The sequence below is a fragment of the Gossypium hirsutum genome, chromosome A06, assembly GCF_007990345.1.
Source record: "Gossypium hirsutum isolate 1008001.06 chromosome A06, Gossypium_hirsutum_v2.1, whole genome shotgun sequence".
Taxonomy (NCBI): domain Eukaryota; kingdom Viridiplantae; phylum Streptophyta; class Magnoliopsida; order Malvales; family Malvaceae; genus Gossypium; species Gossypium hirsutum.
The window spans coordinates 125,199,538-125,214,139 of NC_053429.1; the positions used below are offsets into that span (position 1 = coordinate 125,199,538).

Sequence of the window (14,602 nt, forward strand, 5' to 3'; positions counted from 1 at the left end):
CCCATTGTAATTGTTCACTTGTATAAGAAAAACATTTGTTTTTCAAGGTTTTTAGGTTAAAGGGTCACAAAGAAAAGCAAAATTATAAAAAGGACTTAATTACACAATGTGTAAATGTTGAGAATTAGATTTTTTAGAATTAAGATTAATTGACACAATGTACAAATATTGAGGATAAAGTTAGTATTATGCCAATTTTAAGCACTACCTCCATTAGCCAACTAATGACCAAAAAAACAAAACTAAATAGTTAGATGATTATTTTATAACTTTTTATAGTTGAGTGACAAAAAAAAAATACTAATAATTAAGTGACTACTAATCTAATCTATTTTTGTATTTCTTTTCAGTTTGGGGAGGATGAAATCAATGCTATAAATTTGACATTACATGTTTCAATATCATTATTATAATTTTGATTATTCAAATAAATGAAATATTAAATCGTATTAAATAATTTTGATAGTAATAAATGAATACAGATTCTATATCTTTTAAACCGTAGCAAATTGCTAGTAAAAAATCTAAACAAATTTAAATATCAGTGTATTAAATATTTTTTCTTAATTTTTTTATATAAAAAGCCAAAACCACCATTGTATTAATATTTGTTATTTTAAAAAAATAAAAGATTTTTCAAAGTAAAAATACCATGGAAGTTATTTTATTATATCTTAGATTGCATTTTTGTCTCTTTACTTAAAAATGTATAAATTAATCTTTATATATTACAAATAACAGTAAAATGATCTCTCCAATAATATTTTTATTGTTAAGTGATTACGTGAAACTTCGATATATTTTTAGATTTAATGATGTAGAAACTAATTAATGTTGATAAAATAAAAAAATTATTTTATATATTTACCCTACCTGTATGTGGAATTTCAATATATTTTTTTAATCTTCGTCATCACGAATTTTCATGTCATATAATTTTTTAATAATATACAAATTTGATTTGCTCATTTTTACTATCAAAATATAATTTTAAATATAATAAAAACAATATTTTTACCGAAATTTTAATTATGTCCCAACTAAATTAATGTCCACCTATTTCTTGACGAAGAAATTAACAAATAAATAGAATAACAATATCCAGTCGGGTTATAAGTTAATTTTATATTTTATTAAAAAAAGTCAAAATTCTAGAAGTCAAATCTATTTTAATTTATCTTGTAAGATAATTTAATTTAATAAATCTATACATATTTGTTCCAATAATAATTCCATGCTATTACATCTTTCAATCTTCTACTTCACTGATTCCGTCATGAACACAAAAATTTAACCTTTTAATCTTTGAATTATTATAATTTTAATTATTCAAATAAATAAAATATTCAATTATATAAAATTGTTTTTATATTAATAAACGAATATAAAATATATCATTTTTTATGTATTGTGATGGATTTATATGTCTATTATTTAAACTCTTAATCGAGTTGATATAATTTTCTAACCGGACATCAACTCAATTGAAAAATGATTCGTAAAATAATGATATCTTTATCTATACTATTGATTCAAAATTTTAATTAAGTAAACTAAAATGAGAAATAACTAAAAACCTATTACCATTACCATAAGGGTATCTATATAAAAAAAATCAAATTAATTCAAAATAAATCTAGAAAAATACCCATATATGGTAGAATTTAAACGTATGGTATGAATGTCCCTAACATGTAATTACACAGTACCCAAAAAAAAACTTTTTAAGAAATTCAAACATAAAAATTGATTCTTCATTCGTAGGCCAAGTAACCCACCCTACACAATAGGCCCAACCCAACTTGGGCTAAGTTTTGTTATAATTTAAATTTAATTATAAAAATATATAAAAACCCAATTAAAAATATATATATTTATTAATTTTTAAATAGTAAAATGAGTAATCTGATTCAACCCAGGCTTAAAATTTTTTAGAATCAGAACTCAACCTCTAGTCAGTAGCACACACTCATACTTGACAGCAAGGTACTTATATCTTAGTTGGAGCATATTTCTCTTAACCACACTTTTATTTCATAGAAATATGAATTTCAACAAGCTTGTCTAACAATCAAAGTAATTTAACATCACAATTCATGCCCTCACCCACATTAAATCTTACCCGCAACCCTTTTGGTAAACAAATTGTATTTACCAATAAATCATGTAAACGTTGCTAAAATTGAAAACAAAACTTGCATTAAAAATCCAACACATCTTCCACTTAACCATATAATATATATACATATAATAATTTCATATTATTGACTAAAAATGAATTGATTCAGTTTTCTTCTCTAAAGCCTACTTATTGTTCCATCTTTAATTAAAATGCCCATTCTACGAAAAGTGGGAGGGGTCAATGTTCTACTGAGAAAACATAGCAAGAAGAATAGAGGAAAATGATAAAAAAAGAAGAAAAAAAAAAGATTATAAAACTAACCCCCCAGATTCCCCTGTAAGAAAGCAATTTGGACAGACTAGAACGATTATAGTACACACGACCAAAGGGATCGAATGGCGTGGCATGGCATTCCACATAAATAGGTCGAATCAGCCAGCTGGGGTATACTAGTATTTGAACTCCTCCAAATGGCAAAGTTGGCGATGGCAGTTGCAGGCAGATTAGCTTTCTTTGTAGGGAATTTAGTTGCAGGTTTTATCAATGAAAGTTGTTCCCTAATGAGCCATATGCATATCACCCTCTGACATTTTATAGATCAGCCGGGTTTTCTCATCACCGCCTAGTTCCAAGCAGTGAACAATCTTAGACATCCCTTTATAGAAGGGCGCATTTTTTCATCGAAGCACCAAAATGCATATTAACACTTTGGTCTTTTACCCAGAACTACCAGCAACCTCTGCAGCTCTCTGTCTCATCATCTCCATCACAGCAGCCCTACGTCGTGAATCAGACTGTTGTTGAAGCCTCCTCAAATGTTCCTTAAGGTCTCTGTATTAGCAAGTTTTAACTTTATTAGGTTTAAATTGCACCAAGGAGTACATAACATATGGCTGTTAAGGAGGGAGAAAGGCAAATGTACCTGCAACGTGGTACGTGGCATTGAGATTCTTTGCATGCTCGTGCATGGAGTTGCAGCAAATACCACATTTTCTTGCATAGTAAACAGCCACCAGAAGCACGTGTTTTGCATTGAATTCCATGGCGGAAAAGCCCCTTCACTTTCCGACAATTTGGGTATTGGCAATGTGCAGAACGACATTGTGATGCATGCACCAAAAGGTCAAGCATTTTCCTCAGCTGTAAATTTCAGTAACCAATCCAGTTAGAACAACACAAAAAAGGTCTCATGTTTACAGTCATAAACTCAATTTTCCAACCATCTATTTGCCAAATCAGAAGGAAACTAATATATTCAGGGAATTATACTTTACATTTAGTGTATTTCAATGTTCAAGTGCAAAGTACCAATAGCATATCAGAAACATCTACTTAGAGAGTTCCATGCTTTTCAATGTTATCAAGCCAATTATTCACAAACACCAGTACAACCACATCCCCCCCCCCTCAAACCCAAAAAAAAAAGGGGAGATCCAGAGAAAAGCGATGATACCACTAAATGTGACATCCCACACCCGACCCAGTCGCCGGATCCGAATTCATGACATCACATTATGTTGCCGGAGCAACTCAGACTAAGTCAACCTCATTTACCAAGTAATGTGGCATTCAATCAATTAAATTCCCATGCATTCTCATCACACACTCTTAAATAATTCAAATGATTGCCAATTAATCACATTAAATGCATTCTAGGATTGTACGGGGTTACAAACGTGGTTAGGATTTGAATCCAAACTCGTGTCCAAATTCTACAGGAGGTCTCGAGACATAGGTTTCATGTCTTGAGACATGATGGATTTTATTTTGATTCTAATTGAACATGCCTTGAGACATTGGGGTCTATGTCTCAAGACCAGTCTCGAGACGAACTTCCCCTGTTTTCTTAATTTAGGTTCGATGTTTGGCTGTCTCGAGACATAAGCCACTTAGTCTCGAGACCTAAGCTAGATTATCTCAAGACTAGACTGATGTTTTTTTTGTTGTAATTATATTAAATAAATACTTCACTTAATTAAAGGGATGGCTTTAAATAGATTGATTTGATCTGGCTTGTGTATATGTCATTTACCTACTGTACTGAAGATATTGAATAGAAAGAATCCTTCTTCTTCTTTAACACATATATGCTTTGATGAGATTTAGTTAAAAGAGTTCAACAAATTCATTAAAAAAAAAATACCTGCAGAACACGTAGTTGCCTAGCCTCTTTGTTCTGTGCATCACGTTCTGCCATGGATGGATGATTTGTTAACTTATGAGGATGATCAATGCCCCCATCCTTTTTATAACAGGCATTGCACACATCATAATCAGGGCAAACTTCACATCGCCAACCTTGACCAGTTTCAATATCCAGATGACATATGCAACAGGGAGTGACAAATGCAGGAGCAGTTGGATTGTGAAGATGGTAGAGTACCATCATCGAGGAATGTTTAGCCCGTCTCAGGGTATCATATTGATAATGGTTCCCTTGACAAAGACTCAAAAATGCCTGTCTAGTATCAAAGAATTCACTCTCAAGAATGTCATCTTGATCGGTTGTATCAGTAGGGACATCAGTTATTTCAATCTGCACAATGACAATTTGTCCAAAAAAAATAAATTAAAAAAGCAAATAAAAATCTGTCTACAGAAGCAGCAACAGGCACACACTATAAGTAATTATTGTAGTACTAAGACAAACTTACTGGATAAAGAACATGTTTTTCCCTCTGATTGAAGGGATGTCTCTCTCTTTCATCACGTTTCAATTCTGCCTCATGGCACCTGTGAGGATACAAAGAAGCAAACATAAGATCCATTTATCTAGAGAACTGTCTCATAGTTGGTGGAAGCAGACCAAAATAAGGACAGAGGAAGGGAAGTTGCGTTATTGGGCTTCTAACAGGGGGAAGGGGAGTTGAGTCTTAAAACTTGAAAAATAATCAGTTTCTGAAGAGCACAAGATTCAGTTTCCTTTTCTCTAAAAGCAGAAGTATGACTGTAATGAACTGAAATTTTAAAATGAGGGAAAAGAATCACTCTGCAAATCATTTAAGCAGATAAATAGTAACACCAAGGACTGAAAAGCTTGAATGGTTTGTACTACTAGGCTGAGCAAAATAACTAATGTTTACATAAAGAATGTAAATGGTATTAATAATAAAATGAACGCCAAGGAGTTGTATAACTAGCAACCGTACTGGCTCTCCTCTTGTCCTAAAAGGCTAGGTGCTTGTCATTTAACTTCTAAGAGCAAGGTTCTAGAGCTGTAAATCAATGAACGTGAGCTGAACTTTCAACTGTCAACCAGAAATACACTAATTTGTACAATGCAGAAAATAGCCCTAGCATAGATTCAAACATGCCAATTAACAATAGAAACACTAAAACAGAGTTGCTTAACTCTGCGTATGAAAAAGAGCATACCCTTCTCGTACATAGATCTGATTGAAAAATTATAGTTTCTCGTTCTCCAGAATCATATTATTACTATATACAATCCAACTGATAAAAAACCTTGCCCGCTAAAGTACCACAAGTGGTATACTTTCAGTCAAACAGACACATCCCCGCAAGTGCACACACACATATACAGGTAGGTAGTGAAAGAGAGAGAGCTCAACCATACAAGAAGAAGATAATAATAATAAGACATAGCCAAACTAGTTCAAAAGAAACAAAAAGACACAGCTAAACAGAGTAGCAATCTTACTTGTCACAAATCTGAAATTTCTTGCACTGGTTGCAGACCCAGCGATTTCCAGATACCATCAGGATACAACAATGAGTGCAACAATGCTGCAAGTGAACCATGATAAAATCTTCCCTCATTGGGCAAATGGTCTCACCAAGCTGAAGTGAAGAAAGGAGGTAAACAAGTAATATAACCAGTTAAAATCCCTTGGATCACGATAAGAAAAATGTCAACACTAGGATAGCAAGATTGTAATTTTCATATCCACTGCCTTTACACAGAAAAACATCATTAAGGAAAAAATGGGCAGAATGATTAGGAAGAAAAGAAATTACTTTATGCATCAGTAGCAGATCCTTTGATGCATTAGCAGAGAGATCAGATTGACCCGATGCTTTTAAAGCCCTTTTTGTTATGGTCTTTTTTATTGTTCCTTTTTTGTTCAGCTTTCTGCCATCTTCTTCCAGACGGAACTGGTTAATTAGATCTTCAGCAGCCCCAGGCCAGTAATCACCATCAAAATATGGCAGTCTAGCTGCTGTTACTTTGGCCTTACATTCACCGGTAGTTACAAAGAAATGATCATACAAATTAGTAAGATCAACTACAATGTTTTCCTTGGAAGCCTTCCTTAACATTGCTAAATACCTGAAACAGCATTCATGCATATCAGGAGAATTAATAATAATCGATTATTAAAAACATAACATGAGATGCAAAAGGGAAAAAAACTTGATAATTATTTGCCTCACCATTCTCGCAGTTTATCTGATTTAGGTGTTTTCTGAATTTCTGGATGACAATATAAGATATAATCTTCACCCTTAAGTGGAGGGCAAGCCCATATATAGCAACTTGTAAAACCACGCTTCTTGCAATATTCAAGGTATCCAATCTGAACATTTAAAGTTTAAAGATGTTAGTCACAACTAAATAAAAGTGTAGAACTGATACTATATGTAAATTGAAAATCATAATTATCACATTGCAGAAATCATAAGAGTTTGCACTTACAAGAATTTCATGGTAAACAAAGGTACGGAGAGCCTCTCCGGTAACTGCTTTAACCTCAGGCCGGAAATACTTGACTGAATCTAGGTATGACAGATACACACGACGCTGATTTGGAAATGCACATTCTGAACCAAACTCTTGAACATACATACCAAATAAGCATACTTCTACCCCTTCTATCTTCTGAAACAATAAAACTACCTGAAAGAGAAAAATGTACTTATAAGCGTTTCATAATTACAATTAAAATTGCCCTTTTCAGCATACACGTATGTATTACACTTAATCCATTCAAAAAAAAAGAACATGTGCATTAAGCTTAATTTATATCCTTCACACCTTTGATTTGTAGGGAAATTCAAGTGGATAATTCTGTTCCTGAAAGATTTCAAGAAACCGCTGCTTCACTTCAAGCTTTTTGTCAACTGATGAAACAACTCTAATTACAAGTGACTCAGCCCCAGGCACCTGAAAAAATCAATGAGAAAACAATCAATATATTCTTCCTTTTGTGTGTATATGCAGTGTGAATTGGTTTTGAATATATTTAAGCAACATGAAAGTAGAAAAAGGGATTGCCATAAACAACATAGAATCAACTGTCATCAGGAGAATATTGATCACCTCATCATAACTTTTTCCTTGAACCCTTGCTCTTTCTTGTCTTTCCTGTTTCAGTCTCTTGAATAACCGCTGCTCTATGTGGTCACTAAGGATGGTTCTTGGCAAATCTTTGGCCCCAAGGACAGCACTCTGAGGTAGGGGCTTTCGCTCTCCTCTTTCTACCTCAGTAATATAGCAATTGGGGCATGTATATTCAGCTTGTCCGCCATCATTCCTTCTACCATTGAATAAAGCACAAATCTGATGCTGCCAAGCCTCGCACTTGTCACATTGAACCCACTGGAAAATATTATTGAAAAAAAATAAACATGTAAGAGCGACTATTTGGGATGATCATGAAACATCATAATACTTAAAAAAGTATGTAGAGCACATACCCATTCTTCGATCTCTTCATCATTCTTCTTCTTCTCAAGCCTTGCCTTAGGAATGGCAGTTCCATCAACAACAATGCTATCTCCACGAGCCTCATTATGGCATGGAATACAAAAGTAATGTCGTGTATCACCAGCTCCCATTGTGTAGTACATTGCATTTCGCTTAATGCGAGCACCACAAGGACTGCAGTAAATAGGTGGGGGTTCAAAAGTAAGTCTCTCAACTGCACATAATTGACATGAGTTCTCACTCATTGAGTGCTCCATTGCTTGATTCTTTTCAGCCTTTGCTTTACTCTGTAAAAGAAAGAAAATAATTATCATCAATATAACTCATTCTATCTCCAAGCCCGGTTTTTGGTACATCAAGTAGTAAGCTAGCACACAAATATCGACCTAAGACAACTTACAATAATCTACATACAATAATAAAGAACAGAGTATGAAATAAGTCAAAACACTATGATAAAGATACCTGGCCAACCCATCGTCTGAGACCTGTAATATGCTCCCTAACTTGCTCAGGGGTGAAGAGTTCAGTAAGCGACACCCCCTTTATTTTTGGTTTCCCAGACTTAGTTCCAGCTGCACTTTCGGAAGACTCCGTCACATTTTCCTGTTTAACTGAGTCAGGCTCCTTTTCAATCTTCGCACTTTCTTGCATAGGTAGACCACCAAATTCATCAAGTGTAACAGCCTCCCTATCAATCTTCTGTTTGCTAATGTCATCTACATCATCCTTCATCTCAATAAAAACAGGATTACCACTAGAACAACTCACGGGGACATCAGTCTTCACTTCCATAGGCTCAGGTTTAACTAGCATACACCTGTCAACATGTTGGTAATCTTGGTGCTGGATGTCCTGAGATATGTGAGGTTCAGCAACAACAGAACCTAGAGGACCTTCACTTTCAGCAATAACAGACTGAGAAGATTGCTCTATCTTCATGCGTTTTTGCGAAGGTTGTACACCTACAGATGCATCATTTGATGCAGTTCTTGAAGTCATTCTAGTTGAAATGTCTCCAGCATCATTTATTTTAGTAGAACCACCATCAGAAGAAGGCAAAACAGAAGCAGAGTTCCGACAGGCATGTGCCTTATGAGCCTGTATAAAATTTTTAACAGGAACACAAACAGGACATGTTGGATTTGTACAAGTCTTGTAGTGACGAATCAATATCTTAGAGGGACGGCATCGAGGATATGAGCATTGAGATGATTCGCATTTATTCATATGACTCAACAACTTCCTTACGGTAAAACAATAGCCATCACACTTACCCTCAGAGGCTTTACAACTACGAGCATGGCGTAGAAACAAAAGCCACTTCACTTGATTTCTATACTGCCGATCATGGCTCCCATTTTCAGATTTAGAGATGGCGCCTCTAGAATTAAAAGGCTCTGATGAGCTTCTAGCATCAACCATCGGGCTGATAGTAGATCCATTTGCAGATATATTGTTACATTGAGCTTTATCCGGCCCAGATGTTCTCTGGCGGAATTCCTCTTGGACAGGCTGCTCATGTGATATGTTCCCTGGAATTTGTGCGCTATCTTGTGAGTGAGGGTGCCACTGGCTATGAGCAAATGATTCCATTTGTGCTACAGCCGGAAGTTTATAATCATTTTGAGATTCTTGAATCAATTGGTCTTGATGCAACATCTGTTGCATTTGTTCAGAATTTTGTGGCAGTGATGACAACATACCCTGCTGATTAGCGAGCTCTTCACTATGGTTCTGTAGAAATTGATTCTGCAATTCGGAGAGCTGAAATCGTTCAGGAGCTTGTTGATATAAAACCTCGTCATGATGTTGTACTCCAGGTTCACACTTTACTTGACTGCCTATATCAGAGGCCAGTGGAGACTGACTATAACCGCTATTGCTCGGCAAATTTTGCTGCTTCTGTTGGCGTTGCTGTTGAAGGAACTGCTGTTGTTGGTACTGAAGAGACTGGTGCTGGAATTGTTTCTGTTGATTAACCTGAAGTATATCATCTCTCGAAGAAACTGCAGGTTGAAAGTTCATCTTTTCAAACTCATCCATGGACTGGGGCTTCATATGGGCAGCCGATTGCACAGCATGTAAATTTGACTGATTATTTATTAAAGAAGTATTTGTTCTGGATGTAGACTGCAAATTAACAGAATTCAAATTCTGAGAGTTTGTCACTGATCCAACAGATGTTACAGCACCGTACAAGTTTCCAGACCCAAAAGAATCAGCATTGTTCATTCCATATCCATCAGCTGACACAAAGGATTGCTTTCTTTGAGATAACTCATTCATCCCAATGATAAATTACATATTCAGATTCATTATTACTAAATAAAATAGAAATAGAGACAGACAAATGAAACCAGGATGTTACCTTGCATTACAGGGAGCTGATGTTGATCAAAGTTTTGTTGCAAAGGTTTTGGCGAACTAGCAAAAGCTGTAGTAGTCTGATATCCGACAGGTGTTCCATGTTCGCTCACAATATGCATATTGTTGCCCATCATCCCCAATGCACCATTTAAGGACCCATGAGGTAACCCGAAAGCTTTCTGCTGCAAGCCTGACCTGATACCACTACCCATTTGGCTTCCAAGGGTGCGTAATATACGACTGTTTTGACCACCATGTGGCTTTTGCTGCTGTGGCTGGGATACCATTGTTGATTCAACAGTTGAAAGTCCAACATTATTGGAAGACTGATCATTAATGCTACCATTATTGTTATTACTATTAAATCCAGGAGTGGGAATCATTTGGCTTGCCATTCTTTGCACACCAATTGATGATATTCCACCAGAAGCAAGAGGAAAATTCGCAGGTAACTGTTGATACCCATTAGATATATTTCCTATAGAAGTACCATTTTGTTACTCTCGGTATAAAATGCTATTTAAATTAGATTATAGAATATTCGAAGGCTCAAATTTACCTTCAGATCTGGTGAAGGAAGCACTAGTCATGCCACTGCTAGGCAACAGGCTTCCTGTATTGATATTGGTAGGAGCTATGCTTGCACTGGCAGCACTTGTAGATTTATCTATAGAAGATGTAGCCACAATGCTAGGATTGCCACTGTGTGATATACCAGGAGTTGGAATCATAGTACCTACTGGAGCTGATGCTGATGCTGAATTAACAAGCTGTGGATGCCTTTGGTTGTGCACATTTCTGCTCCCCCTTAATAGAATCTGCAAGCGGTGCTCTAAAGTACTCAAATTTGTATAGTCCTCCTAGAAAACAAATTCCAAGCATCAAAGGTCAAAGGAAATAAAAGAAAGTTGTAGCACAAAGAATTAAAAGTGATCAAAAGAATGCAAAAGAAATGTGCTTCCAAGGTGAATAGGGAAAAAGGTGAAGAAAATATATGAATGAAATTGGTCAAGAAACAGACTTGCTCAAACATATTAATTTAACAAAATAATTAACCTTTGTATGAGCAATCTTAAATAGACCTTCTTCCAATCGTCTTGCAAAATCCCGAAACTTGATCATAGATGCCTCAGTAATAGGAAGCTGGTTCCGCAATTTTAAGACATCAATGCTGACGAAAAAGAGATTGAAAATTGCATTAGCTATAAAAAATTATCATTAGACATGATTATATTAAGAAGAGACTTCTATGATGGAAGGGCCTAATCTTGATGTATAGATTAATGTCTCTAGAAGCTATATAGCTATAACGATTATATGAAATCAATGACATGAAACTAATTTTCCATTGCATATGATTTAAATATCCATCTCCATGTCAAAGTACTACAAGGATCATTACATGCATCTTCTCCCACAAACATATGGATTCTTAAGAAGAACTAACAAACAATTTTTTCCATTTAGTCTTTTTTCTTTTGGGAAGAGAGAGAACTCTCTAACAACTTTCTTGAACCAGAAGCCTCCGTCACTGTACTAGACATTGGCCCCTTAAATTTGTTGAAACAACTATTATCAACTGCATATCTCAATAAGAATCAACATTATCTAGAGGTTCATAAAATGTTACACAAATAGATAGTAGATACACAACTATTTCAATGAAAATATCTTTTTCGCTGCTTTCTTAGCAATATAATCCTACCAATAATACTTACTATAACATAGATAACTGAATTTGTGTGAAATTGGACATCTAAATCCTACAGTTTTGTGACTAAGTTATTTTTAAATGTTGAATTCTATGCACAGTTTGTAGAAGCAGAGAAACAAATTTAAATATTATTCAAATAGAAAGGTGTTTTTTTCAGAGGTATAAAACCTTAAAAAAATCCTACTTGAATTTCAACTAGAACCAGGAGTCTTCCCTATTGCACTAGAAATCAGGCACTTAAATTTGTTGAAATCATTTTTCAATGATGCATACATCATGTATATCTGAAGTAGAATCAACATTATCTACAGGCTCATAAAATCCTACACAAACTGATACACAACTATTTAGATGCAAAGGTCTTTTTTACTGTTTCTTTTGCAACTAAGACGCACCTGAGCATCCAGAAGCACATTCATGTCACAAACATGTAAAATTTACACGCACACACAGAGAAAAAAGAAAAAAGAAATTACTGGAACAGAAATGTAACAAGCTTCTATGGATATTAAATAGCATTCAGGCAGGAAAAAAAAAACAATGTTTAATGCAGCTTTTATTTCAAATTTTTCTGTAATTTAAACTAAATCAATCAGCAGATACAAACATTTCATGCATTCAGAAAAACCTAAACTTACATCTACAACACTACTTCGTAGAAAATCTTACATCTTTCCTCGCATATATTCACGAGTTCTGTGTAGGTCAGGGTCCATATTTGACATAGTATGCGGAGGACCTCCAGCAGCACTTGCACCTCCAACACCTAACCTTTGCATCTGGGCAGGCTGAAGAAGGTTCCCATTTTGTTGGGGCAATCCCCCTTGATTAGCTGCCTGACCCGATATCTGCCCAGACATATGTGCCTGAACATTCATTTCTATCCTTATTCCTTCTTCCTTTTCGCCTTGTCTTCGTAACTCTCACAACTAGCAAAAGCAGCATAACTTATTCAACACTCTGGCTTTTTAAAATCACAAAATCCACCAGACTCATGCTTCCTTCTTTTTTCCCCCTTTTAATTGTCACTTCAAATACATTGCTTTTATTGCATTTCCGCATTTACGTACCCTGCTTATATATATTAGGGGAATAGAATAAATTAACTCAAATTCCAATATTTCAATCTCAATTTCAAAATTTTCACATTGTTTAACAACATTTGAAACAGAAATTTGGAAAATTGGATTAAAATTTGGGGAATTTCGGTCAATGAAAGAAGAAGAAAAAAAAAGCCCAATTTTGGATTCCAATATAAACACGATCCTGATTATTGAATTAAGCAGTAAGAGATGACTAACCCTAGGTTAATAATAAAAAAAGAACATTTGTTTCTTTAAACGATCAAGAAGTAAATGTAAACCCTAAAAAGGAACCTGAGGGGAAATCCATAATTGAAAGCAGAAGACACTGCGACCGGAGCTTCGAGAATTCCGAAGGTAAGACCGAGAATATCGACGAATACTGATCGGAAAATAGAACGGGAAACGGAACGGAGCCGGCGAAACACCGCCTTTAAACACACGTGCGAAGGGAAATTGACACGAGCGTGCGATAGCAAAAAGAGAGAGAGCAAGATGAGAAAAAGGAGGGAGAAGATCGACTAGAGGAAAGGAAAATAAATAAATAATAAGAGGCGAGTAGAATTAATTTTTCTGGGATTGAATTAAATAAGGATAAATATACAATTTGGTACCTTAACTTGTCTTTAAAGTTTAAATTGGTACCTAAGGGTTTTTTCAGTCCAATTAGGTACCTAGCCGTTTTTTTCAGTTCAATTAGGTACCTAAACTTGGCTTTTTTGTCCAATTAGATACTTGAACTTGGCTTCATGGTTGAAGTCGGTCATTTACGATAAGTACTAATTTGCATTAAAAAGAACATTTTTGGTCCAATTAAATACTTGAACTTGGCTTCATGGTTCAAATAAGTCATTTACCAAGTACTATTGGACTAAAAAGCCAAGTTCAGGTATCAATTTGAACTAATAAGCCAAGTTCATGTACCTAATTAGATCAAAAAAAAATTAGATGCCAATTTGAACCTTGAAATCAAGTTCAAGTAGTAAAATAGATATTTACCCAATAAATAAATAATTCAATGGGATTTTATTTTCCATTTCAGGCAATGTGAAAATACAAAATGCAAGTAAATATGAAGTGGAAAATTGAAAATACATATAATGACAATATTTTTTCATAGGTAGTTCCTTTCTTTTTCATTTTTTTTAATATACTAATTTTCAATATTACTGGGTTACACATGAATTTCTGTGTTTATATTTGTATTATTTAATAATTATTTTATTTTATAATTATTATAAAAAATTAATATATAATAATCAAAAAATAAAACACTTTCAAATAATTTGTAGAATATTAAAAATATTATTTTTTTATAATAATTTTATGTTCAAAAATAAATAAATTAATGATAAAATTATTATTGTATACAATATTTTTTTGTGCATCTCTTTTTTATGTGTTTTTTTTCCCTCATAATAGAATTATCTTGGTTTAAATAAAAATAATTTAAATTAATTAAGTTTAATATTTTAAATTACTTCAACAATTATTTTGAGTTCAAATAAAGGTAAAATAATTCTATGTCGAAAAATATATGTAAATATCTTAAACAATAAATTCAAATAAATAAAAAGTATGATTTTAATGTATTAAAAGTATCGAATTAACTATTAATTTTTTAAATTTAATGTTAAAACATAATT

The 14,602-nt window shown here is 34.0% G+C and overlaps 1 protein-coding gene across 1 annotated transcript; it reads right to left on the minus strand.

The window, feature by feature from the left end:
• Positions 1-2,242: 2,242 nt before the first annotated feature.
• Positions 2,243-13,494, minus strand: LOC107934641 (histone acetyltransferase HAC1). The gene is made up of 17 exons (XM_016867115.2): positions 13,251-13,494; positions 12,544-12,945; positions 11,217-11,331; positions 10,720-11,020; positions 10,162-10,638; positions 8,256-10,039; positions 7,781-8,077; positions 7,404-7,682; positions 7,119-7,247; positions 6,780-6,980; positions 6,518-6,660; positions 6,101-6,413; positions 5,784-5,923; positions 4,777-4,855; positions 4,266-4,658; positions 3,045-3,262; positions 2,243-2,953 (listed from the first exon to the last, which is right to left on the minus strand). The coding sequence occupies exons 2-17, from the start codon at positions 12,750-12,752 to the stop codon at positions 2,839-2,841; spliced, it is 5,193 nt and encodes a 1,730-aa protein (XP_016722604.1). The 5' UTR covers positions 12,753-12,945; positions 13,251-13,494; the 3' UTR covers positions 2,243-2,838.
• Between the last annotated feature and the right edge of the window lie 1,108 nt (positions 13,495-14,602).